This window comes from Pseudopipra pipra, chromosome 3 (assembly GCF_036250125.1).
Source record: "Pseudopipra pipra isolate bDixPip1 chromosome 3, bDixPip1.hap1, whole genome shotgun sequence".
NCBI classification, from domain to species: Eukaryota; Metazoa; Chordata; class Aves; order Passeriformes; family Pipridae; genus Pseudopipra; species Pseudopipra pipra.
In genome coordinates this window covers 42,350,009-42,376,669 of record NC_087551.1, presented here as the reverse complement: position 1 = coordinate 42,376,669, position 26,661 = coordinate 42,350,009, and the positions used below count along the sequence as shown (strand labels likewise).

Below are 26,661 nucleotides of genomic sequence, written 5' to 3'. Positions count from 1 at the left end.
TCAAACCACTGCAGACTTCACAGCCTCAGAAGATACAAACTTCAAAAGATATCGTTAACCTAACAACTTGCAATAAAAGAACAGCAAGAAATGAGATATAACAGTTTTTCCAAGTAAACTCTTGCTCAACTGAAAATTTAAAAGTCAATCTGAAAAAGGGCTGGTTGCAACAGTGCTCTGTGCCCTCGAAGTTTTCCCTACATTTTGGTTTTAAGTGAGAGAACAAAGGGTAAAACATCAAATTCTTTTAGTCTCAGATTTGTCAAAGGACATCAACCACGAATTGCCACACCTTAGCAGAAGACATAGGTGAAGTAAAGAACAAACTCTTAAAAATAGTGCAACTTCATATGAAGGAGCAGAAAACATTTTTCTTCACTGAATAGTAAAGGAAGAAGTAATTTCTCCCCTCACTGAACTGATAGTCTGTGTGCATCTTTTTCTCTGATAACCTGAACTGTCAAACTGTGTGTTAAATATCCAGGGTCTGCTTAGAAACTGCTGAACACTACTTATACAGTAGGAATAGCTCATGTTTCTCACACATTTAATTTTTGCAAGTTTTTTAATCCATCCAGATAATTTGAGGGTCATTAAAACTCACATCTTTTAGTATTCATCTTATCCAAATTCACTTTCAAAACCATAATTATGCAGGTAACAACCTTAAAAAAAACCCTTAACTTCTTTAGAGCATCTTGGAACTGGCATCCATGCTAGTGCAAAAACAAGTATGTTCACACAAAGTTGTGATCAGGAAGACCTGCATATAATTTGTGGGAAATAAAGTATGAAAGGTTAACAACATAGGGAACCAAGACAAGAAATACCAAGTATTACCAGCATTTGCATTTTGGTATTTAATTATCTGTGGCAGGTATGTAATTTCTGTGGAATTTTCAAGTACTCAGACAAACTAAGCAGGACAGACAAGAGATTATGTAATTACTGAATTTTAGCCAAAGCAAAGATCACGTGGAAAGAAAAAAAATATTTGAATTTCTGCTGATTTTTCATATTGATTTGCACTGCTGACCATTTTCGTCCCTCTATTATTATCAAAGAACTTCAAATAACTCTAGAAATTTTTTTCCTACAAACCTTACTCTTCAAAGAAATTTAGAAGGTACAGAACAAGCCTTTAGCAACATCAATATAAATGGGTAAGCATATCTATTTTAGAGTTATTTTCAGCTAGGGCTACTGTCTAGATCAGATGGTATCTTCTCTAAACTTCCTTCTAAAATAGCAACAAACCACTAGTAACAGGAGTATCACCTCAAATGAAGGCAGAGAGTCTCAGGACATCTCTCAACTTCCTTCATGATTGTCAGACATTAGATTTGTCCTTCCCTAAAGACAATCTTTCAGGAGTTAATAGAAAGCAAATTGACAGTGAAGCATTCCTGTTGAAATCCTGATATTCTTGCTCAAAACTTTCCCAAACACTACAGAAATATGAACTTAACTAATAATGGCATCTTTCCAATAATTATCTGAGAAACTATGTAACCTACAAAAACCTGGCAACTAACTCTATTTGCAAAACAGTTATAAAAACAAAGTGACAGCTTTAAATTAGAAACATTTTTGCAGCACCCCTGAAGAAAACATTAACTTCCACTGTTCAGATGGAGCAGCAGCTCAGTTGGATGCTACACTTGCTACTAGAAGCTAGAGAAACTGGGGTGACTGGGCAGCTCTTCGGAGCCTCAGCAGGTAGAACGTAACAATAAAACCCATTTCTTCACAGAACAACAGTCCAGGATCAGAACTGCTAAACCTTTGTTTAGTACTATGATTACTAACAGACTCTTCAGAAACATTAAGAACCGTGAAAGATTCACTGGAGTTCGGGAGGCAGTGATCAGGAAACTGACTGAACACAGATGCTTGTACACCCAATGTGCTGTGCAACATAACCTATCAATCAAGGCAAGAGTGGTCTATATATATCTACCAAGCGTTTTCCTGCAGTAAAAGAGCAGAGAGGAATGGATGAAGTGGCTAAAGAGATGAGTTAAGATAACATGGAAGACAAGAAAGTAGAACAGAAACGGTTGGAATATTAATGGAAGACAAATTACAGTACACTGCATCAATTTTAAACTTCCAGTTAAAAATCACCAAGTTCTGGGGTCTCATCCAAAACGCCTCAGCTGCATGTTCCACCCAGACTATCAGGCCCCAACTCTTGTTTTAACTGACAGTCAAGTTTCAAAAGCTCATCACTCAAGGGAGATTAGTGTGGAGGGGAAAACACAGTTTTACTTCAGTGACAGATATCAAGTTTTAATCATCAAAACCACTTTGAGAAAGCAGCAGATCTGTATGCGACTGGCTCTACTGATTGTTAACTGAAGACAAAGTGCAGTTCTGAAGCTGCAGAAACAAGATACAACCTCTCATGAAAAACTAATCTAATAGAACATTAGACAAAGAAAATGTTATTGATATCATTTTAAAAGCAAGTCGTTAAGGAACATTAGAAGCATTCATCCTCCCAGCAAGATGCTTTCTATGTCTAACAAAGGGCCATTAAAAGTTGCATTTAAATGACCGCTCACAAGTTGCAAGGTGTGGGGGGTTGTAGTAAAGCTTCAGAGGTCATATTAGCAGTGCCCATTTCCTGGGCAGCACACACAGCAGGGCCGATAGCCCAGTCAGAAGGCTGTTTATAATACAAACACTAGAAAACCCCCACATCCAGAACAGGCCCAGAGATTTTATATAGTCATCACAGAGGCATGCAGCAAGCTGCACCTCTAAATCAATTTCAAGAACAATCAATACTCTTCTAACACACCAGGAAGGCTAGATAAGTAAAGTTTTATTTTCACAATTGGTTGTGAGTGTGCCTTATAGCAAAACTAAAAAGCCAGAACTAAGATCCGCTTCAGTACTAAAAATTATTTTTCTGTGGTCACTCTGCCATGAAATCACTATAACCTCTATTTTCTGAGTCAACTAAAGAAGTATGATTGCAAGAAGTGCCAAGAATATTTTGCCTTATCTAAAATTATAACCCTATATATTCACAGCAAGTAAAGAAGTATTTAAAATCTGCAAGACTGTACGTGATACTTTTTTAAAAATTGTTATAGAAATACTATGAGATATTGACTGAATTTCTATAAAACTTTCTCGGAGTTTACGAAAAATAGAGATGCATCTTCAACAATTTATATCTTAACTCTTGAAAATGTGTGCCAAGTTGACAAATAGAACATTAGAAAAGTGTACTGACAAGAGTGGTGTCAACTTTTACCCTCTACCCCTCTATAGACTCATTTCAGATATACAACTAGTTATGCCAGCTGGCATACCAAAAAGCAAGTCTTACAATCTAAAATGCTGAAGAGCATCATCAGAACTTCAACCTCTTCTAGATCAGTGTTTGAGGACATCTTTCAGATTCCTATAATTTCCATAGGTAGCTGTTTGCTACAATAAACTGCAATGTCGCCTTGCTAACTCACAACTAGGGAGCTCATTTGTGGCTGCTCCATATTTCAGCTTTGTGCAGCACAGATTTGCATGCTGCTTTGTGAAACAAAACTGAATTTTCTATCACTGGAATTCAATTACTCAGTAAGTACCCTGTAGAAAACACAACCCTTTGATATCCTGGACTTCAGCAAAAGAAGCATGGAAGTGACTGGCAGGTATAAGAACCACTATTCTTTTAGAAAGATGCACACAATAAGTACCACTATTTCAAGTCAGCTAATTCTACAGCTTACTGTAGTTCAAGGAAGCCAATTACACTGTGATTCAGATTGTTTTCATTTTTGCTTAGACAGTCTCCAAGGGATATTTTTGTGTGTTAAAATATAGTCTTGAAGAAGAGAACCACAACTAGAATAAGAATTTGCACTTTCTAAAGTAGTTTTTTGTCAGCAAAAATCTAAAGCACTACAATTAGTCAACATTTAATTACCTCTGGCATGCAAGAAATGAAGATGTAATCAAGAATGATTAGAAAAATTGCCACTTCAAGTTGTGCAGCCTAATACTAGCAGTACCTTATAGAAATCTCAGGGTTCTAATTTCATAGAATCTAGCATTACAATTTAGTGCTAGGAATTTCTGAAGACACAAACAAACATCAAATAAAACAGGCCATACTTGTTTCTTCATGTAAATTTGTAAGGCTTATACTCATGTATGCCCTGATGGCTGATGAAAAAACATCCATATGAAGAAAAAAACATCATTGACGACATGCAAGGGCTACATTCAGGGAGTTTGTTAGTCACTGAGGTATTTTAAAGATGTGTAGTTGTGATGGTGATGCTCAGGACCTAGTTTTGTGGGAGATTAGGCAATGCTGGGTTAAAGGTTTGACTCAATGATCTTAAAGGTCTTTTCCAACCTAAACAATTTACAATTCTATGAAATTAAGCATTCAGTAAACAGATTACAGCTGGTTGAAAACATTAACAATGAAGTAATAGATGTGGCTCACACCAGCTGCATCCACAACAGTAATTCAGCATGCCGAAGGGAACAAACACACCAGCAAATATTTTACAAGTAAGCCGAGGTGAAGTTTTAGATTAACATCCAGGCTTATTTACATTTCCTAAAAAGTGATGATAAAGAACAGGTGTTTAGTCTACCCACTGTCACTTTAAAGGCACAAGATCAAAAATAATATGCTTAAATTCAGTCTATGATCTACCCTCTTTTTGCTAAGACCCATCTGCTCCTTCAGCTATACAGTGCCCACTCCCTCTGTTCTGCCAACTATTTTCTCCTAAAGCAGAGCAACTGTTCCTACTGTGCTGTGTTGATACCCTTTGGTATACATCCTTTCATATTTTTTTCTTCTGCCCTTCTTCAATCGTAATGGGTTTTTTTGAACTTCTATCCTGCTCCCTTCCTCAATTCTGCTTTCCTTCCTCTTTCCTTTATGGGTTGCATAACACCTGAGTCTATCAGACTCTCTAGTAAAGTACTCAGTAGTATTGCCCAGTAAATTATCTATTCCTGCTAAGTAAGTATTGATACACAGTAATTGAGATCTCATACACCTATTAATGTTAATAAGCTGATTAAAAGAGGGCTCCTGCAAAAGCCAAGTCTCACACCTGAGCTAGACTGCTTTTAGTTAGACTGACATTCACAAGGTAAACAGAAAATTGTTTCCTCATCACTACTGCTTTGCTTCTAAACAATGCACCGTCTTACCAGAATTTATAGACAAAAATAAAGGGACTGGCTCAAAATTCTTTGAAAACACCCTAGGTGTTAGTGACACATACTGTAAGGCAAGCAAACTTTAGCAGTGTGGCAAGGTAGATACAGCCAATCACCACATTCTCTTGCATGTTGTCTAACAATCCAGTCGTTACATGACAGGCCTCACACACGTTTACGGGACCTCTACCAAGACTAGTAACTGGTTTATATCAATGGTTTATATCCTGTGAACTTCTATTTCCTCAAAATGTGGCAGTAAACATACCTGTTTAGATTCTACTCACACACACTGATAATTACTGCTGTTTTATTCAGCAATCTACATGTTTTAACACATGATGATATCATCTGCAACAAAAATGTATAAAATTGTTCGAGGTCCATGGTCATGCTATTAATGATACAAAAGCCCCTTATCCTCAGTCATAATTCCTGTGTTTAAGACAAGCTGGCACATTTTACTACACTGTAAATGTGCCTACAAACTATGGACTGGAATTGTTCACTCCCTTCCTTACTACCTTTCCACATTAAGTTATGCCATGAGTTTCTACTCACTTAAAGAGTTGAACAAGCAGAAAATTAAAAAATTATTGAGTTTTACAGTACTTTTATATGACAAAAGGAAGGGAGGAGGCAGAAGAGTCAGGAATGAAATTGTGCCTGAAAAGAAGGGAGGGGTGGAGAAAAGTGGTTTTTGTTTTTGTTCTCATTTCTCACTATCCTAATCTGTTAACCAGCAATAAATTAATTTCCTTAAGTTGAATTTGTTTTGCCAATGACAGTAATTGTTCAGTGATCTTATCTCAAGTGTCCTTATCTCAACCCACAAACTATTCATTATATTTTCTCCCCATCTTAATGAAGACAGGGAGTGGAGTGATAGAGCAGCTTGGTAGGCACCCTGTGGCCAGGTAAGGTTAACCCACCACACTGAGCACAGATGAATGAAGTGCTGTAGTCATACGCCTGACTTGAAAACAAATAGCCAAACATTCTTCTTGCTTCCAGAGTCTCCTTTCTACCCTGTGCTGCTAAGTATTTTGTCTACAACACTGTCATACTCCCACCCCTCAAAGAAGACATCTTCATAGCTGCCTGTAAAAACATACTGCCATGCACAGCTGTCTGAGCAAGACACACTAGGAAAATTAGCTAAAGTCCAACACCAGACTTCCTTTTTAATTCAGTGACACTGCTCTTCACACTCATCTCCTTATGTTCTTCCCTCTCTACAGGAAAAGCCACAAAGATTTATAGCTAAAAATCTGCTAAAAAGAAACAAATTCAATCTACCTCAAATAGGAGAGGAAGGAGATTTAGGGGAATAACAATACTGGGGACTGGATAAGGGCACCCAAATGAAAAACTTCATTCAGACATATCACACACTGACAAATAACAGTTCTTACTGCTTAAAGGAGAACATTGAGTAAAGAGAAATTTAAATAAAGTCAAAACTCTCAGTCTCTTAAAAGTTGTCAAAAATTAAAAAGCTCTTCTAAAAAAAAGTAACAGTTACAACTATGATAACCATTAATTTATTAAACATAGGAGCACCAACTCTGTGTTCAACACAAGAATTCCACTCCCCTCAATACATGCAGTTCCTGAGAAATTAAATCCCAAAACACAAAAAGGAAAATCTGCTTTTTCTCCTTTATAAAAAGCTTCCATGAAACTTTGTGCAGAATTAGAAAGCTTTGGGGTTTGAAACATTTTTTCCAGAATGAATGCCTTTGGAGTCTGTGACAGCTTGAAAATTAAGTGTCCCATTTCCCAAAACTTCAAGACAAGGACCATTCCACCCACGGTCGGAGGCTAGCAGATGCACATTCTACAGAAGTGGCCAATACTGAATTAGCCTATCGGTTATTACAGTGAATTGGGCATATTTAAAATCTGGCCCTTAACAAAATAATCATGTCAGTTTATTTACTTTCTGAAGAAATTGAGACCACTTATTCACTGATTTAACAGATAAGTGGCCATGCAGTACTTCATAAGACTTGCTTCCTAATGGGAAAACAAGCTACTCAACAGTATGACGATACTACTACTATGGTAATGTGAAAGGAAGGCTGCTTGAAAAACTTGACCTTTCCATTGGAAAACCACACTAGACTGACAAAAAACCCTTAAGAGCAGTCATATGGTTAAAGGGAGCAATGGCAGGCAAGAATTCCTGTATATTGCTGTTAAAAAAGCCAACAAATGGATTTCTTTTTTCTTACATCAGACAAATACTGGCTTCATCAAAGTACAACACCAGTATTGCTTACAGCCAAAAATGTTAAAATTTTAAGATCCAGAAACCACTCTCATCTACTTATTATAATGTTTCAACTTCTGAATCTAGCTGTTGATATACAGTTTCAAAGGCTGAATTTGAGGGGGTTTCTGTATTGTGGTAATTTCTACCCATATATATGTGTTGATAATCAGCACCAATAGAGCATATTTCTCTGCAGGTCACATACTGTACTCTTGTCATCAGTACCTGCTATGGACAAATGCCAGATGTGAAAAGCAGAAGTGTTAATTTTTATATCCCTCTCAGTAAATACAAACTCATGGGTTTGAAATCCAGTCCTTCAAGCCAAGCAATTGACAATGTCACAAAGGCAAGGCAAGTTTCAAGGAAAAATACTGAGGGCTGTATCTATTTCATGGAATGAATATGTTAGAATGCGCAGAACAAAGATGGTTGATTTTGTATGCAACAAGAATAAAGAAATAGCTACATCACCACTCTTCAAAAACAAATTTCCAAGCCTTTGGAGATATGCCATGCCACAAAAACACAGACTCCAAGACTGCTACTAGAGCAGATTTCTTTGGAAAAAGAAAGCCCACAATGAAAACAAATCCAGATCTGGCAGAAACTGTTTTTCAAAATGTCCTTGTGAAGACATCTTTAAGTTAACCTTCATTCAAAAATTTGATATAAATTCATACCCAAGATCAGTTTGAAACATAAAATTGCCTGATGCAGCAAACTGAAGTACTGCCATCCACCCTTCTACCACCCAACACACACAGTCTCACCCAGAAGAACTGGGATTTTTTTTAAGACTGTTATATTCCTTGAGTTCTGGTTACCATCAGCATAGCATTGTGTCACACTTTCCCTCCAGCAGCAAGACGATTGTGTTATTTTAATTTATTTCTGAACTTCCCCCTTTCACACTGATTTGAGGATTCATCCTCACCAAGAGGGGGAAAAAATTATCCTTGTTTTATGGCAATGCTTTACGTAATTCCCTCCTCAGAGTGTACTAGTCTGTGCTGAGGGTCAAAAACATCAACAGTCAAAAACTCTGTTTTCTCTAAGTCAGTGCCTACATGTATGGCTTGCATCAGAAAAAGCACCACTGTGAAACAGGTAACTCCTACTGGCAGCTAAATCCTTTAAAACCTGGAACAACAAAATAGCATAACTTTGTAGGAAGATACTCAGAAAAAAACTTCGTGAGAACAGGAACTACACAGCTACTTATTTGCAGCAGTCTAGTATCAGCTGGAAGGGAGAAAGCAGAAAAGTCAGAGGGACAACATAGTTGCCTGATGCAAAGAAAGCCAGTCAGCATAGGAAGAGAACCTACTCAGTGATCTTTATAAACTCAATCAAAGCTCCCTTTCTGGATCAGAGCCGACAACGCTTCTTGGTAGAGAAATGAACTAATCATCTGAACACAGAACTGAATGTTTTTCAGTAACATGTTGAAAATAAGCACTCATTTTAACTTTTACATTTGGTAGCCTCTGCACATGTCTGTAAAATGATTCAAAGAAAGCTTACTAAACCTTTGTTGAATTTCAAGCATTGGCTATGCACCGAGATTTTTTTTTTTATAATGACAACTGTATGTGGAAGATGCTGTACAGGCTCTGCAGAAGACTTTTTATATAGAACAACATGCTTCTACAAGGACTCTTGGGAGCTACTTGGTCTCCCAAAGGTTATCACTTTCTGTAACTGTCAAGGAAAATAATAGTGTAGATTAAGATTTCATTCCTCTTAGTTAACAGTATAGAATGAGGAGAACAAAAAGAGGAAAGAAAAAAAAAAGGACTGTCAAATTTTTAATTAAGCACACTTATGCATTAATCATGACCATATGGTCATAGTATTATGCCATAAAATAGTTCAGTAATGGTGCATTTCTCCCATAGACAAAAATAAAGTAAAAATGACCTGACCACATGGATTTTACTCTACTTCTTCAGTCCTTTGTAGAGTAAATTATTATAAAGTCCTATCCTTGTGACATTTCAGGTCAACATTTCTCTGGTTTGGAACACATGTTCAACTACAACTGTTTAACAACCAAGATGTAGAAAATAAGGTGTTGGTTTGCAGCTCCATGTAGAAAACCAAAGGCTCCAACACGACTGTTGCTTCAAACTGCAACCAAGAATAAATGGTGATATGAAAGAAGGAATCACATATTTTGCTATTCTCAAATAGAAACAACTCCAGCATATTTAAGAAGTCTTGAATTGTAAACAGTACAACGGTAAAAATATCAGAAGCAGATTAAATTAGCCTTTATTTATAAGACATAATACTTTCCACTTGCATTCAATGCAAACAGTTTATAAAGTAAAATAGCATGCTTACATCAAATGGTAAAAATATTTTGGAAAAACGGTGCTCATTATTTCTTGTTGGAATAGTAGAAAACTCCATTCCTATTTCTTTTACAGCAACATGACAAGACGGGTTTTGTTTTAAGAAACAAAGGTGGACAGAGAGGGATGCTGAACATGCAACACATTTAGAACTAGTGCATCTCTAAAAAGGCAGATGCAAAATAGAGCCTTGGCAAACGAACACTGCTGTGAAATAAAAAGCTTCTCCCAATGAACAGCCCAAGCCTATCACTGAAGTAGAATTTGAAAACCATATTGCAAAAATAGCAAACGAGATAAAATTTGTAGATACCCAATCCCTTTAAAAAACTATGTTGCCATTTTCACCTCTCTTCCATAATTACAGACTGCCTCTCAAAACACCTTCTGATCTATTTTGAAATATGCTGAAGTTGTACAACATTAAGATAGGCATTGACACCTTTATAGCCAGCACCACTTACTAGCAGGAGCGATGGCCCAAGAAGAAAGGAAGACTAAAAAAACAAGTCCATACCACAGAGAGGCACTGAATGCAGTGGGAGCCACAGGCATCCCGTGTTCACCAGGATCTAATTCACTACCTGTCAAAACTTACTGTGAGTTCTCAAACAGCCATCAATGCAAAAAAAGGATATGTATTCTAGCTTTATAGATAACCTAAACCCAGTATTTCAATAGCTGTAATCACAGTGATGGTTACAGAGTAAACTGTGCCTTCTCTAAAGAGATTTTCAATACCTTAGTTTTGCCACAGTTCAAGCTGTAACTTCACTTGTGGGTCCTCTTAGCCAGCTAAGTATTTCCAACAGTTTTTGAAGCACGATTTGTGGCTGCAGAAACCCCAGATTTTTACAGATTACTGCAATTTGAAACCTTTTTTAAAATGTATCCATCAAAAATGGGTACAATCAAAATCAGCTGGCATCCTAGGATGACACACCATGACTACTATATTTTTTCTTAGCTTTGAACACCCATACACAACATAATTAATTTCTCTCTATATATGACATACCTTATAGCTGCCAAAAAAGACATCGTAGTACCACGACAAATGTGGATTCCGTTTCTAGAAGCCTCTTTCTTTGCTAATGCTAATCTGAAGGGAGCTGACAGTCTATGAAAAAACCCAATTGTTATCATTAAAATCCAGATGTGACTGAAAAAGAAAAAAATCAGTAAAGTTGTCAAGAAGTGACTGAAAGGTCAACTAGAGGGATACAACAGCCCAAACAACAAAACACACATGAAGAGAGCAGCTTTCCATTCATATTTGCTCTTAATGGGAAATAATTGCTTTCATCTGCAAATAAACTTGGTAAACAGGTATACTGAATAGCTCAGTCTAAAACCACTTTGTTATTCTTAGCACAGAGACTATTTATTGTTTTGTAAAACTCAAAGCTAAGAGAATGTAATAGGATAATTAAAATTATATATTGTTACTACTAGTACAAATAAACATCAACCAAAAAAACCCCAACTCTGCAGCATGGTATTCTCCCCAGATTTTCTTCACTTCAACTGGATTTGACTTTCATGCAGAGAGTAGATAATACAGGCAGCATTTTATACTAACAGTAAGATTAGTGAAAACCACATTTGTTCTCTTAGGGCTTGTGATGATTTTCTGAGATAGAAGATAGGGAAGTAAAAGGCTACACTTCTTTAAAATACCTTTTTTTGCTTTATGACCTGCAGCTTATCTTCAACCTGTTTCTTCCTTTTCTTACACAGAATGCTTTGTTGGCAACTGATGAAAATCATGTACAACCAATACTAAGCCTTTTAAAACAAAGTAGCAGCCTGCATAATTACCTTTCCCTTTCCTGTTGCAGAACACAAGTAAAATGTCGGTGTGTGCCAGACACTATTAAAATTACTTGATTCCTGCAGCCCTTCTTCCTCCACAGAAACACTGGGCATGGGCATGAGAAACAGAAGCAGCCAGTTCCTAGTTTAAATTACTTATTGAAACAGAAACATTGAGCTTTTTTTTCATATTCTACCAGTACACAATCATTTAATGCTTAAATCTAACATCACAAAATTTCTAGTTAGTGGAAAATAACCAAGTGTACATCTAACTTTCTCTTTTTAAGCTCCTGGTTAGACAGCAGATTTCCCAGGATGTATTCACCACATATTCTTTATTGCATGGCAGGAATACTGCTGTGTCAGTATCAGTAGCTTTCTATTCTTGCAGGGAAAAGAGAATATGCAATTTATGTACACAATTTAGTACCTTTTTTCAACTATGATATAAAGAGCAAAGCAGCTAGAGATTCAAATACAAACTAAAGAGCACAGCACAGAAACTGGGGAAATAGAACTAATATAACTTCTGCTGTACATATTTAGTCCCCAAAGGAGTAAGAGGGCAGAGTACCTTACAAGTCACCTCTATTATTTGAAGGACTATAAGAGCCTCATTAGCCACCAGCATGCTTGTAACAAATGTGGATAGAGCCTTCCTAAATCTTCATTCACGAAGCCTAGCCATGAGTATGAAACGATAAGAGCTAGAACTGCTCTTCCAGAAAAACAGGCAGAATCAAGTTAACAGCTGAAAAACTACCTGGTGCTACATGTGAGATAGATTAGGCTAGGCTAAAGTATTTAGGGAATTAAAGTTAATGTGGACAAATTAAGACCACACATTTATGCATGCTAGCACTCAAAGGAATAGTAGAAATACAGCCCATACCATATTATGCTCCTATTCAAAGAGTATAATTGGGTCAATTCCCATCTCAACAGTAGTTCTATCCATGCTAATATCATTGCAGTAACTGTCAAGCACTGCTGTTCACTGGCAGAGCTTGGAAAAGCTTTGTTTTCTCCCTCCCAACTCAGAATATTCTGTGATTCTGTGGAAGAAAAGAATCAAGTGCCTTGTCATTGAACTAGGGGCAAATAACAGCATTTAGGCATGCAATAACCACTGTAACTTCCAAAACTAGAAGGGAAGAGAGTACTTGCACTTCCTATCATTCCATTGCCATTTTCTTCACTATTTGTATAATGGTAAAAAGCCATTCAAATTCAGGGGAAAAAAATTACTATACAATTATTGTCTTAAACTGATAAGCCTGAAAAAGAAGCCTAAACCATGTCCCAAGAAAGCAAACATGCTGGCATCCCAGCTGCTACAGCCTACTGCCAGTAAGAGCATGAGAACAGTCTAAATGAAAACATCCTGCAGTTGCCAGAACAGCAAGTGACATACTTCCAAAAACTCTCCCACTGGAGACTTTCTTCCTTCAGTTGACAAAACAATTCAGCGCTAGAAAGTGGGTATCTGCAAGCCCTAGCTGATCACAGAGCTTTTTAATCATACTGATAAGATGCTTATGTAAAAGTATGTTTTCCAGACTGATCATTTAACTCCCTCTCTATCACCTTCCTCCGGGAAAGGGAGTGCATTGCTTTAGTCTACAGAAGACAAAAGGAGACGAATGTCTTCAACTCACTTGAAACTGCAGATATCAAGCTGTGTTACTGCAAAGTTCATATATCTAAGCAAAAAGAAGATTTTCTCAAATATTGTAGGAGAAACAGCAGCAAACTATCAGGATCAATGAGAAGGCCATTGTCTTTTGTTTTAAATGAAAAAAAAAAAAAAACAACACCAAGAAAAAAAATCACACACCCATTTTGCCAAAACAAGTTCTACATCTATCCTCACCTGTATAATAAAATAGAATCTCTACCTAAAAACCTGCCTTACCTAATTATGTTTAAAAAAAAATCCACCATGTGCCAGGACGTTCTGACAAAGCATTATGACAGTACAAGAGCAAAGCAACACAGTCATATAGCTAAGGGGAATTAGGGATAAACTCAAAATAAGATGGTATATAAGACTCAAACAAAAAAAGTATTAATAATCGAAACAAACTACAGACACTCGTTTTGCATACGGAAACAAGTGCTTCAAGTCTAAAACTCCAGTAAGTTCAGCGCTTCTATGGACTATTTTAATAGAAATTGGCATTTTACATACAGCAGTTTTTCATAAGCTCTACCAGTCACATCTTTTCTAAAAGATGGCATGGATGACTATCAAGGACATGCATCCGCTAACATCCAGTACCTCGCTTATTCAATACTATGAACTGCCTTCATCACAAACGGGGTGCACTAAACCCAGTGTTTTTCATGTAGGTTTTAAAGTCTTCACAAGATTCTACCAAATCACTCCAGTAAAATTCCCCTAAAAAAAAAAAAATCCTCAAAGCAATTTACAATTGAAAAAGGAATCAGTTCAGGCATAGTAATCCATTTCAAGGAATTAACATCTAAAGTACTCCTAAACTCCAAGATTCATTGAACAACTTCCCTAACCTGTCTTTTGTTGTTGTTGTTGTTTAAATACACCAAGAACATTTCTCTAAGTTTTAAAAAAATCCTTCCAGGATACATAACATTCAGGAAGTAGAAGAAAGTTTTTACATCAATTTTCTTCCATATTTTCCAGATCTGTCACTGGAAATTTATCACAGAAATTGAGACATCATGACATGACAGGCACAATCACAATTAATTTGAACAAATGCCATGACATTTCCAAACCATTGCCTGCATCTGAGCTGTAGCTGCTCTTGGAAATAAACATTAGAATATCACAATTCTAAACCAAACTGAACATATGTGAACTGGAGGTTTCAGAAGTGGTCAACACCAACCACACTAAGATTAGACACTAGATGTGGTTCACTGCTTAGCCTGGCTATTGTGGCAGATCCAGCACACATTCTAGTAAGCTTAGCAAGCAGCATAAGGTCCCATCACACTTCAATGCTGAAGACTGAAAAGCTTGAGCTATCCCATCCATACAGTGTATAATTTGGGATATTATAATTTCTTTAAATCCATTCAATTACTGAGATTTAATCCATAAAACCCAATAATCTAATATAATCCGCTGAGATACAGAAAAAGTTTGGGTTTGAGCAAAATGCCACACCAAGAGATAACCACATGAGAACTTCTACTATATGACCACAGCTAACATTCACACAGAGATATCTAAATCCTACTAGGAATAAACCCCCTTTCTAATTCCATAGTGTAGAAATAACCTGTTATGACCATTCAATCTTTGGCACTTTAGAACCGTGACTCTAAACAGTGCTATAATGCAAACTACATTCAAAAGTGTCCTGAACAAGTGGTCTTTTCACCTGACTTTCCAATACTGTTGAACAGTGTTTACAAACAGCCAAGTTTATCAAGAAAAAGATTTCTTATACAGAGACAACCTAGCAAACATACTATCTGAAATCATCAAAAGTATTTTCTACATGCTTAGCTAAAAAAAAAGAAAAATCACGACCAAACTTGAAACATTTGCAAACTTTAGGGAATAATAATGACAAACTGAATAAGAAAATTTGGAAAGTCACACTCCAGGACAATCCATGTGTACAAAATCAGGTTTTGCCTAAGTTTCTGGCTCCTGGAATTGCAAGCACAAGAAAAAACATTAGATGATTGCAGGCTGATTTTAACATCTTGGTTTTCTCACTATTGTTCCCAGGATGCAAGAAGTATTTTTCCTAGAACACCACTATAATCTGCATTAGTTATCTCAATAGGTAAGTGAAATGGATTTTTAAGCAAATAGCTTTTGCTTTGTATAGAGACAGGTATTTTAGATCTAGGCTAACACAAACATAAAAATCAATCTCTTGCTTATTTTTGCTAGAAAATATTCAGATATTATTGGGAATAACAGAAAAATTGTACCTTAACAAGGCATAGTGCCTTTTTACCAAGTCTCTCACAAACCTGGCAGTCACTGTGGAGAAGTCCTTCAAAAATTTTTTCACCTCTGATCAGTGTAAGTTAACATATCTCTAACACTTGTGATACTAGTTCAACCTTTCAACTAATAATCTACCAGCTAAACAACACTTGCAGTTATGCTGCTATAAAGAAAAAAAGCTTCCTCGAAAAAGTGCCTTCAGACACACTTTTTGCTGTACAGAGAAGTCAAGTTTCTCCAGTTTTTGCGCTTTAAGTATGAAACCTAAGGATGCAAAGAAATGCTGACACTTGCTAGCCTACTGCCCACTACTTTTTGTTGAAATACTTCTTTCAGACTCCAAATGCCTTTTTATTTAACTATCAAGACCTGCAAGTCCTTAAGATGTAGTAATTAACAGAAAGCATACAGCTTAGCATATGGGGTGGGGACATGGTCTTTGATCAACATCTATCAATTTAAGAGGTAATAAGAATGGTTCTTTGAAGAGCACCAAGTGAGAGTCAAGCCCCAACTTTCTTACTGGGCCCTGAGGGCACCTGCTACAATTACTGTTCACCCACAGTACTTACAGAGAACACTGAAAGAGTTACATGCTGTGTCAGTGGAACAAAAAAAGAACATTTCCTTAATTAAACCTTTAAAAAGTATTCACTAACATAGTGCTTATGGGTTATAACTATTCCACATGGTGGAACAGTCGGTTCAACATCTGTGGAGGCTAAATGACATAGCACATCTTCATTTCAGTGGCTATTGGCAAAGGAACACATTGTGTTGTGAGATCACTAAAGAACAGCCCCTGTTTGCTCCACATAGATAGTGCAGGAGAAAGTGAGAAGGCTGCTGTTGATGGATGGTCTGCTACAGTAACCAGAAGAACTTTCACATTCCACTGTAGCAGGAGACAAGCAACCAGCCCTAACAAGAACTTATTACACTGCCTGGACAACATACACAAAGCTAATTTTGCAACACACTCCAGCAGATAGATACTGCAATTCCATTGCCCCTATTCTCTTGGTAGGCACACCTACCACAGCACTGGTTTTGTGATAGGGATGTTTCCCAACAGTTAACAATGCAACCTATAAGTATAGAGGCTGCTCACCATTACTCAGGAGCAGTTCGCTACCAAATGAAGTAATTTATGAGAAGAAAACTTTCCTTTTCCTTACCAAGGTCTTAAGAGAACCAAAGTGTACTTGAGTGAACAGACTTTTCCATTTCACTTAAGAGAAGCAAGAAAAAGAAAAGCCAAGCTATTGAAAAACCTTAATATTTCATGTCACTGAAGCGTATATCCATATATACACACAATCACACTTATTGACCATCCATAAACCAACAGGCCAGCTAGAGAAAATTTATTTTAGTAACCAAAACAAATTTCAGCTATGCTCATTATCTCCAGGGTGGCTAAACATTTGGAACTTAATACAAGGAGAAAACATTTTCTTCTCATCAAGTCATAGCGCTTTGAGAATTTGTACACAATAGCATTAGTTTGGTGCCAATTTTTTGCATAGTCTTTCCTTGGCTAAAGTTCTTTTGTTCAAGCAGACCTGTTACTCAGTACAAGCAGTCTACTGCATTTTGATAATGCTTGAACTCAGCAGAACCTCTAGTTATGCTCTGCTTCCCTTAATAAAGTGCCCAGGTTCTATGACAATTTTACAACTTCAGAAAAGTTATTAACAACTGAACTTGCAACTTTTGCAATAGACTCTTTTTTTCCATACAAGACCATAGTTATAAAGAAGACAAATCCAAGTTATTGCCTTTGATGTTCACTACACAGCAATTTCAGGGATATATGGAATGCTCTAAAATTCAAACTTGCTGTTCTTTTACTATCTTGTTCCTTTCCCATTTGAATTTCATAAGCAAAGCTCAAAACTAACATCTGTCCACACAGTCCCTTTACACTAATGTGCTCCTGTCAGTGGATGGAGCTATTTGAACAAGCATATTTTAACTTGTTTAAATGACAATAAAGGTACTCTGAACAATTAACAACACCAATGTATAAAAAAGGGATAGTAGAAAAAATAAAACAGTTTAGACAGATGAGAACTCAACTAGGAAAAAAAAGCATTGACAGTACTTTGCACAGGAGGCACTGGAAGGCTGTCATATTAACAAGTTACTTTGTTTCTGCAAAAGAACAACAACTCTTAACACAAGGTGATATGCACCAAGAAAAACACACAAACAAACAAGAAAATAATAAAATGCTTACCTTAAAGCCAAATAGAAGTTTAAAATACACTGCATTCCAACAGGGGATACAGCAGTCACAGTTTATAGAAAGAAAATAGATGCTGATTTTTTTCACTTTCTTGATCATTAACAACTGCCACATGACAATAAATATTCCAGGACTGATTAATTCATGATAGGACTACATGGCAAATGAACACTTAAGAGAATGATAAGTAAACATTTACTTAGCATGTCAGTAACTTATTGGTTTCATAAAATAATTCATTCAACGGGAGATCTCATCACAGTCTACAACTTCTTCATGAGGGGAAGAGGAGAGGCAGGCACTGATCTCTTCTCTGTGGTGACCAGTGACAGGACCTGAGGGAATGGCCTGAAGTTGTATCAGGGGAGGTTTAGGTTGGATATTAGAAAAAGGTTCTTCACCCAGAGAGTGGTTGGGCACTGGAACAGGCTCCCCAGGAAGTGGTCACAGCACCAAGCCTGACAGAGTTCAAGAAGCATTTGGATGACACTGTCAGGCACACGGTGTGACTCTTGGGTATGATCCTGGGCAGAGCCAGGAGTTGGACTCAATGATCCTTGTGGGTCCCTTCCAACTTGGCATATTCTATGGTTCTCCAGATAATGGAGGGAAAGTACCCATTTAAGTATCTTCACTTCCACTTAGCAGGAAAGGTTCACCATTCGAAGCTTTCTGTGAAAGAACCTTATGGACTTAGAGGGAATATTAAGTGGTTCCGTTTCTGGTTATATAGACTCTCTTATGCCATGACGTCAAAGTCCCAAACACATAAACCAAATATTTTTATGTGAACATTTAACTTTTTTTATCTTCTTCCCTCCTCAGTGCAGCCCTTATTCCTTTGAAAGCTTACATGAAAGGGAAAAGCAGCAGAGGAGACTCTACATATTTCAAAACAAACAGCATGAAAGACTACACCTAGGTTTTAAAATTTATACAGCTTAAGATACCACCACTTTGCATTACATGATGGCAATAAAACAACCTGCTAAGCATTTCCTTCTGTAACACCCACACTGATATTCCGTTTCCACACTACCCTGATATATTTGGGCAATGACATTTAGACCCATATTCCTGAAAACATTGCAAATGCCTCACTGCTTCCTGCAGATTCATTTTTAGAATTCAAATGTATTGCCAAAACATGGCATTGCCAACACATTAGCAATACACATCTTCTCTTAAGTCCTAATAAAAATCACATTTAGTAACAATTTTACCCATGGCCAGGGAGTTGAAAAACTGTTTGTACACCAGCTGGCTTGACTGGTATTGACTTGTACCACTACAGCTTAGCTACTATAAAGCAGAGGTTATTTAAGAAAACTAAGTGGATCAAATCAACTCAAACAAATCATTTGCACTGACTTCATTTTAGCAGCTTACATTTTTCACCTGAGCTTCACGGGATCAACTGTGTCCCAATGTTTTCTTTTCAAACTTTCTTTTCTTTCACTTAACCAAAAGTACTGTATATTAAATTATTTATAAATTATAGGTAGCCCACCAAAAGCCAAGCAAAACCATTTTCTAGGCTGTCTGATGGAATTATTTTTAAACAGCTTCTGTGCATGCAACAAGGATACCCAGTACCAGTACAAAAGTCTCTCTTCTCTTTTGCAGTAGAGTATCACTGTGAGCAGCTTTCCAGCAGACAATATCACATCTCTCATCTGACATACCATCATTTTAACCAAACAGTATCAGATATACACAAGCACTTGGACACCTAGAACACTGAGAAATGGAAAAGGACAGGCAAGACAAAAGAGGATAAAAGAATCAGATTTCTAAGGAAAAAATGTAGAATGATCATGTAATCCTGAAGAATAAGAATGAAGCTAAGATATGTTTAAATGTTTTATATTTTTTTCTAGGTTGGTCTAAAGACCGAGTGAGAACAATTTCATTTCGGTAATTACCACTAAGATGGATCTTTAATATTTTTTACTTCACATGAAGTCCTATTATGCCTTTTCTAAATTGGAAAACAGTGCTATTATATTACTTTTCATGTTGTATTTTGGGAAGTATCTATAACACACAGAAAGAATGACTGGCATTTATTTGCAGTACACCTCAAATCACAAGATGGACAAGACAGAACAGGTAAGGCACACGCACAATTAATTAGTGAACTACCTAATTTTTAAACTGTATCTGTTAAAGGACATCACTACAACTTACAACCTTTGTACACAGAGATCACAGCAGCAAACCACAGCAGCAATGGAATAACACTGAGAAACACGGCAAACTACTACAAAATCCACACAAAAGGGAAAAATTATGGGAAAAGCTGATTAACTACCCCACTCTGAATGAAACTACTGAAGAAGTCATTCTTTTTCCCCAGCCCCTTTTGTCTACAGCCCTGCTCTACTCCTCCATTTAGGAAACAAACAGCTAACAGTAATCCAAGAGCAATAGCATCTGTATCAAAGTTAGAGTCATCAGTTTCTAACCTGGCAGGTTGCAGGAGACAACACAAGTCTTCTAGGAAAGAACTAATTTCTCAATGTCCCGACATACCAACATGCAAAAAAAAATCCCTCACTGAAGCATTTCAAAAAGGAAGGTAAGAAAAGAGAATAGCCATATACAACCACAGACATAAACAGATTGTACAAAATTTGCATACAACTGTCTTTTCATTGCACTCAAAGTTTTATGAAGTAATCCATAAAAATAAGTGACTGAATTGCCAAGACAGTAAATTTGTTAAGTGACATATGTTAGATTAAGAAAATATACATGTATGACATTTTTACATTCTAGTGAGAGAATGACAGATTTAATATTGAAGTGCCTGGGCATTTAATCTCTTTCCCATTTATTACAGAATCGTATAAAATAAAGATCTATTAAGAGAAACTGTTACCTGTTATAGGGAGGAACAATCCTTTCTTGTCTCCTCGCACCTTCTAGGAAGTAAATGCCAAAGGACACATGATATTTTGACTTTTTTAACCTCTGATATCTTCACTTGTCTAAAGGTCAATGTATTATAAATCACATCTACTGTCACATCACATAAGGGACTTAAGTTACATTTAAAAATGATGCAGCAAAGTAAACTTAATATTTAGAAATTAAAACAGGCAATGCCTTCCTCAGATGAAAGAAGCCAACAGAATTGGAGGGGTTACTTATAACCCCCTTGAAAAAAGCTCTACTTCCCATACTGAGAGAGAGAGACACTCAAGTTGCACTCCACAATTTCATTCTCTGACAGAAACAGATTAATGAATCTAAAGTTAAGATGTATCCTCTCCTCCTTACTTAAACCTTCAAAAATAAACTTAGGTACACTAACACTCTAGTTTAAGTAGAAAGAGAGCAAGAGCTCTATACATGACATTATGTATAATGGCAATAAGAGCCTCATTTAATAGTAACTGAAATAGTACAGGGATTCAAAAAAAAAAGGGGGGGGGAGAAAGATTTGTGTATGCTGAATGGAGTTTTTCCAAAGTTTTATCTTTATAGAAAAAGAACTCACAAGACTTGCTTCTTTTTTCCCTACTTTACTCAAAGTGATTGAGTGACATACTTGAGACAAAGCATCACCTTTTACCTTTGGCTTTATTTCACCTCAGCTAGCTCCACAGTACAGTCACCTATCAAAAGTCTGCTTCGAGATAAAGGAAAAGGTCTAAATAAACAAAACCAGAATATGGAAAGAAAAACCAGCACTAGGTACAGGGTATTAACTAGTTCCACAGGAAAAGCCTGCCTCCTTGTGGCTCAACTAGCCATAAATTAGATTTCTCCAATTCGCTCCATTACACCCAGTAAATCCGGTGAGCCAAGAAAGTAACAGGCTTCTAGTTGATGAAACAAGAAAGATGTTTCTAATTTTAGGAAGTATTGGTGAAAGCTATCCAGCACTCATTACCGAAATATTGTTTTTAGCCTCCTCCTCTAGATAGGGTGGGAGGTGACAAGAGGTTCAACTTAAAAACAACTGACATTCTTTACATGGCAACAAACACAAAAGCTTGTCAGGACTCTGGTACTTAAATCCAGAAGGCTCCTAACCTTGATTCAGATGTGGCTTAACCTAGCAGGCCTCTCTTGATGCCTCAGCTTTCAATGGTAAATCCCCATTCTGCCTACAGGTCTCCTTCTGAGAAGGCCTCAGAGGATTTCACTCTTGGCAGCAGCAAAGCATTTGGCATTTTCAACAAGACGCAGACATTCCTCTGTCCAGCCTGAAGGGCTCAATTACATGGGGCTACTTTCTTAATGCCCAGAAGAGTGAGTTCTTTAGAAACCAGCTGGGGGGTTTGGCTGGGTTTGGTGTGGGTTTTGGTTTTTCTTTTTTACGTTTCTTTTTTATTTTAATTCAGTCACTCTATTGTGCAAGAGCTTAGTGATTCAAGAACTCAAAATCCGTGTGACAATACACAAATTCAAATTCACACCAGTCTTAGGAGGGGATCACACCATCAGGACGACTTTGGCTTTCTAACCATCTTGCAGAAGTTGCTCCATTTTCATGCAAGTCTGAGGCAGAGAGCATGAACCATTTCTGCTATAGGTTAGGAAATTTATCCATGAAAAGAAGGGAGCTTCCAGTCTCCACTACAAAGGCTTTTTAATATAAAACACATTAAGTGAACACAAAAGTAGCCCACACTTTTTTCAGTCTCCTAACTGTTGGGCTTGCTCTCTTCTATGTCGCACCATCTGTATAAGAACTATTTCTCTAACCTTTAGACATGTGAATCAGACTCACTCTTTCCAATCTACAACCCAGTGACCCAGTTGGAAAAGGAGTGAACTGAACATGGCTCTCTCATGTTTACAATAATTTTACTGGAGATTCACTGGAGACGGGGAGAAAAAAAAAAAAAAAAGACATTTCTGTGCCCTTCAAGCACATTTGGAATGACAGGCTGTGATTCTACCCTTTTCTTCTTCTCAAGAAGAAATGGAAAGAGTGAAAAAAAAAAGCTTGTCACACCCTAAATTCCTGGCGTGGAAGATATCACCTCTTTCTACTACAGTTTTTACACCTGGGTACAGAATGAAGCATCGCACCTTCATCCTTTTTTTTGTTATTATTATTTAAACATTTACCAACGACACAGGTTCTTCCCTGTGTGTTTTAGACCCTTTCATGCCTGCTCAGCTCCTACCAGGTCAAAGCAGGGCACACAGAGCTGAGGACTTCGCCACTGTTGACAGGGGCTAAAAACTTTATCAAGGCTGTACCACACAATGCAACATCCAAATAGCTTCACAGATCTCATTAGAAAGGTTGTAAATGGAGAACCAAAATAAGTAGAAGCTTAGATTAACTCTGACAGTACTCTAATAAGAAAAGCAAAAGGAAAAAAAAAAAATCACTCCTTTCTCTTACTCAGGTACAATCCTGGCAAAGGGCAAACACCTTCAACTCTACTGAAGAAAAAGGGAATTGGTGGTGTTCAACACACCACAGGACTCAGTGCCATATCAAACAAGTCCAGTATGTCTGGATAACACACTAGGTCTGTGTATCAGAAAAAAAAATGATCATTATGAAAAAACACATTCTGTTTGTATAACTAGATCTGTAATTAACATGTAAATTACTTACTCGCACAAATGAAGAACTATCCCCTCCTGGCTTTTGTAATTTTACAGACTGAACACGGGAGAGACTTCAATTTATTAAAAGTTATGTTCTTCTGTAAGCAATTTCTGTTTCCATTATACTGAAATACTGGGCAAGTAATAAGGACTACATGAAGTCATACACATCAAGAAATTTACAACAGCAGGGTTTCTGCTCATAAGTTTAAGACAGTTTGTGTTTTTTGCTTTACACCAGTGTCTGACACTAAGTTAATAAGTCTTTTATTCTGATTCAAAAGCTATTACATTACACACATCATCTTCTACATACACTTGCTAACCTGTGCTGAAGCCCAGGATTAAATTTTACGCTTCACTGACAGAAAATAGAATCCTAAATCACCAATCCACATATAATAGTTAATTTCCCCACTTGTTACTTGTGGCCACAGTACCTATTTTCTTCGTTACCACAGTCTTAAACTTTCTCATTTTTGAACTGAACACTGAGGTTCAGCTCAGGTCTACAAAACATCATTTTCTTTAAATTACCTTCACTAAACTTTACCAGTTACCCAGACCAGTATGGTTTACTAAATTTTGTGCAGAATGATAGCAAATTACACTACCAAAGCAAGTATCAGGATCATTAATCTCTTAAAACTATAATAAAAACTGCTAATAATATCAATAATAAACAGCAACAGGTTCTAGTAGATTAAGTACCAGACTCTTAGACAGAAAAACCGGCTTCTTTCCTATTTAATTCTCATCAAGTCTTCTAGGTGACCTTGGGCAAATCACTACCCCAACACTGCAGTTTCCCCAGCAGTAAAAATGAATTGAACAGAATTGCAAATTTGTCTGGAAACTCCAAATGAAACAGACCATAAGAGTTAAAAATATATTTCCCTATCTACAGATACATTTGCCTTGATAGCTTTTCTTTATCCCATTATACATCAGCAGCAGCCTAAGATTGCTTTTACTTTCTAAATACACTCTAGTCGTTCTTCAAGAACAGCTTTAGGCTACTGCCTTACTTTTTATCACATGCTTGATCTATTTCTGCTACTGTATCTACTTCGAAGGACCAAGAGCTTGTAGCTGGCAATACATACTTAACACTTACTTTAATATATTACATCAAAAGTTGCTGTTGAACTCATTCCTAAGCTACAGAGAGAATAAAAAACAGGACACATCAGAACAGAGAGCCAATTATCAGCAAGCAGTGACTCATTATCTAGACCCTTGCTCACGCAAGTAACCATCCAAGTATTTGCTTCCATGATCTGCCACAGGAACATCAGCTGGCTTTTAGAGGGAATACATACACTGATGAACTGAATTGCATCAAAGCAACAAGAAAATATTTCTCTTTTTATGCAGAGCCAGACTTAAGAAACACTATGTTTCATTTAACAGAAGACAGCCATTATATTAGTGAATAACACCATTTAACTGTGGCACACTTGGTTCACTTGCCCTCTTCCCATTTCCTTTTTTTTTTTTTGCGAAAAATGACAGAATTATGAGATGCTTTTTCACCTTTTCTACTCCAAAACAGAAGGTTTAAACAATAGTTTCTAAAAGCTCTTCGATTTGCTAATCTTGGGGGAGAAGCTCACTAAAGAAAAAAGCACTTATTTTTCTAAGCAGATAGTGGATAAAGTCGCCACTTCCCACATCACACTACAACAACTTGTTTTGATTGACACAAACATGAACTATGACGTGCCCGACTTCCAGCTGTGCTCCTGATCAATGAATTACTACAACACATTCAAAAGTCTACTTAACAACTTGGTGGCCAGAACAACGAAAAATTAATCCTCCACTGTCCACAGGCAACTTCTTGAATATTAGCAACTGAGCTGTTACAAGACGAAGAAAGAGACAGACCTTCCATGCCACAGGCATGAAACGTGACAAATCCAGCTATTTCCCAGAATATTGCAAAACCGGTCAGAAAACGGTATCTTTAAGGCACAGCGCTAAGGAGAAACGAAACAGCTGTGCATCTAAAGGGAAAATGCGTTTGCAGCTCGGATCCTCGGCGTGTTCTCCAGGTGGGAACACGAGCTCGAACGACTCCGGCGGGGGAAAGAAGGAAGGAAGGGGCAGACGGGGAGCGGAGACAGGCGGGGCCCCCCCGCCCTTCCCTCCCACACCAACTTCCCCCGTTCCCGGGACGTGGCCGGCCGCAGTTGGATAGGGAGCGACGTGACGGGGCTGAAACCGGTCTGAAGTCCACAAAGAAGCCATCTCCCTCCGGGAAGAGGGCTGGGGAAGGGCGGGCGGGAAGGGGGAAGGAGCAGCCCGGGGGAGTTTCACGCCGCCTGAAAGCGAGCGGCGGTGAGGAGACACCCCCCCCACCCGCCGCCCCTGCTCCACTGCCCCTCGAGCACCGGGCAGCGCTGTCCCCGCCCGGCCCGAGCCGCCCCGCCGCCGGGGCACGGAGCGGGCGCACCTTCCCCGGGATGAGCTCTCACCTTCCTCCCGCCGCCGCCGGCCAGCGCGGCGCTGCCGCCCGAGTACATGTAGTAGGCGATGCCCAGCACCCAGAGGAAGGCGAAACAGAGCAGCAGCCGAGACCTGCGCCGCATCCTCCCTCCCGCGCCGCCGCCAGGCCACCAGGAAACGGCCGCCAGCAGCCGCCGCCTCCGCTCCTGCCGCTGCTGCCGCCGCCGCGCAGGGTCAGGGGGCAGAGGGCGAACGCCCGCCCCCCGACCAATCCCGCGCCGCCCGGCCCCGCGGGGGGCGGGCCGGCCCCGCCGCCGTCGCCATGGTTGCAGCACGCCGCGCCGCCGCCTCCGCCCCGCCCGGAACGGGGGCCGCGCGCCCCCCGCGGCGGCTGCGGGGCGGGCACCGGCGGGGCGGGCACCGGCACGGCCCGCACCGGCCCCGCGCCGCCCGCCCTTCCCGCCGCCGGCCACCCCCGGGCACCCCCTGCCTGAACCGGCTCGTGGCGTGGGAGCCGCGCCTCGCGGGCAGCGGGCGGGCGGCGGGGGGGCGACCACTCCCCGCCCTAAGGCGGCGGGACACCGTGGTACAGCGCAGGTGTGTGGGTCCCTCCTCTTCGGAGTTGTCGCACTCCCTCCCCGCTCATGTTGAATGGTTATTAAAAAGAGACTCCCAGTACCACGGAAGTTCCAGACTGGCCCCGTCCCGCTGCCTCCCACCCCATTCCCGCCCCAGCTCGCAGTGCCCGCGGAGCTGGGCACGG

At 38.7% G+C, this 26,661-nt stretch overlaps 1 protein-coding gene across 1 annotated transcript in view; it reads right to left on the bottom strand.

Annotated features, from left to right (window-relative positions):
- GALNT2 (polypeptide N-acetylgalactosaminyltransferase 2) overlaps nt 1–26,131 on the bottom strand; it is a 92,920-nt gene extending 66,789 nt beyond the window's left edge. Inside the window, exon 1 of the mRNA XM_064648843.1 lies at nt 25,928–26,131. Within this exon, the coding sequence (XP_064504913.1) occupies nt 25,928–26,041 (114 nt within the window). The 5' untranslated portion in view covers nt 26,042–26,131. The remainder of the gene's footprint in view (nt 1–25,927) is intronic.
- Nucleotides 26,132–26,661: the final 530 nt, after the last annotated feature.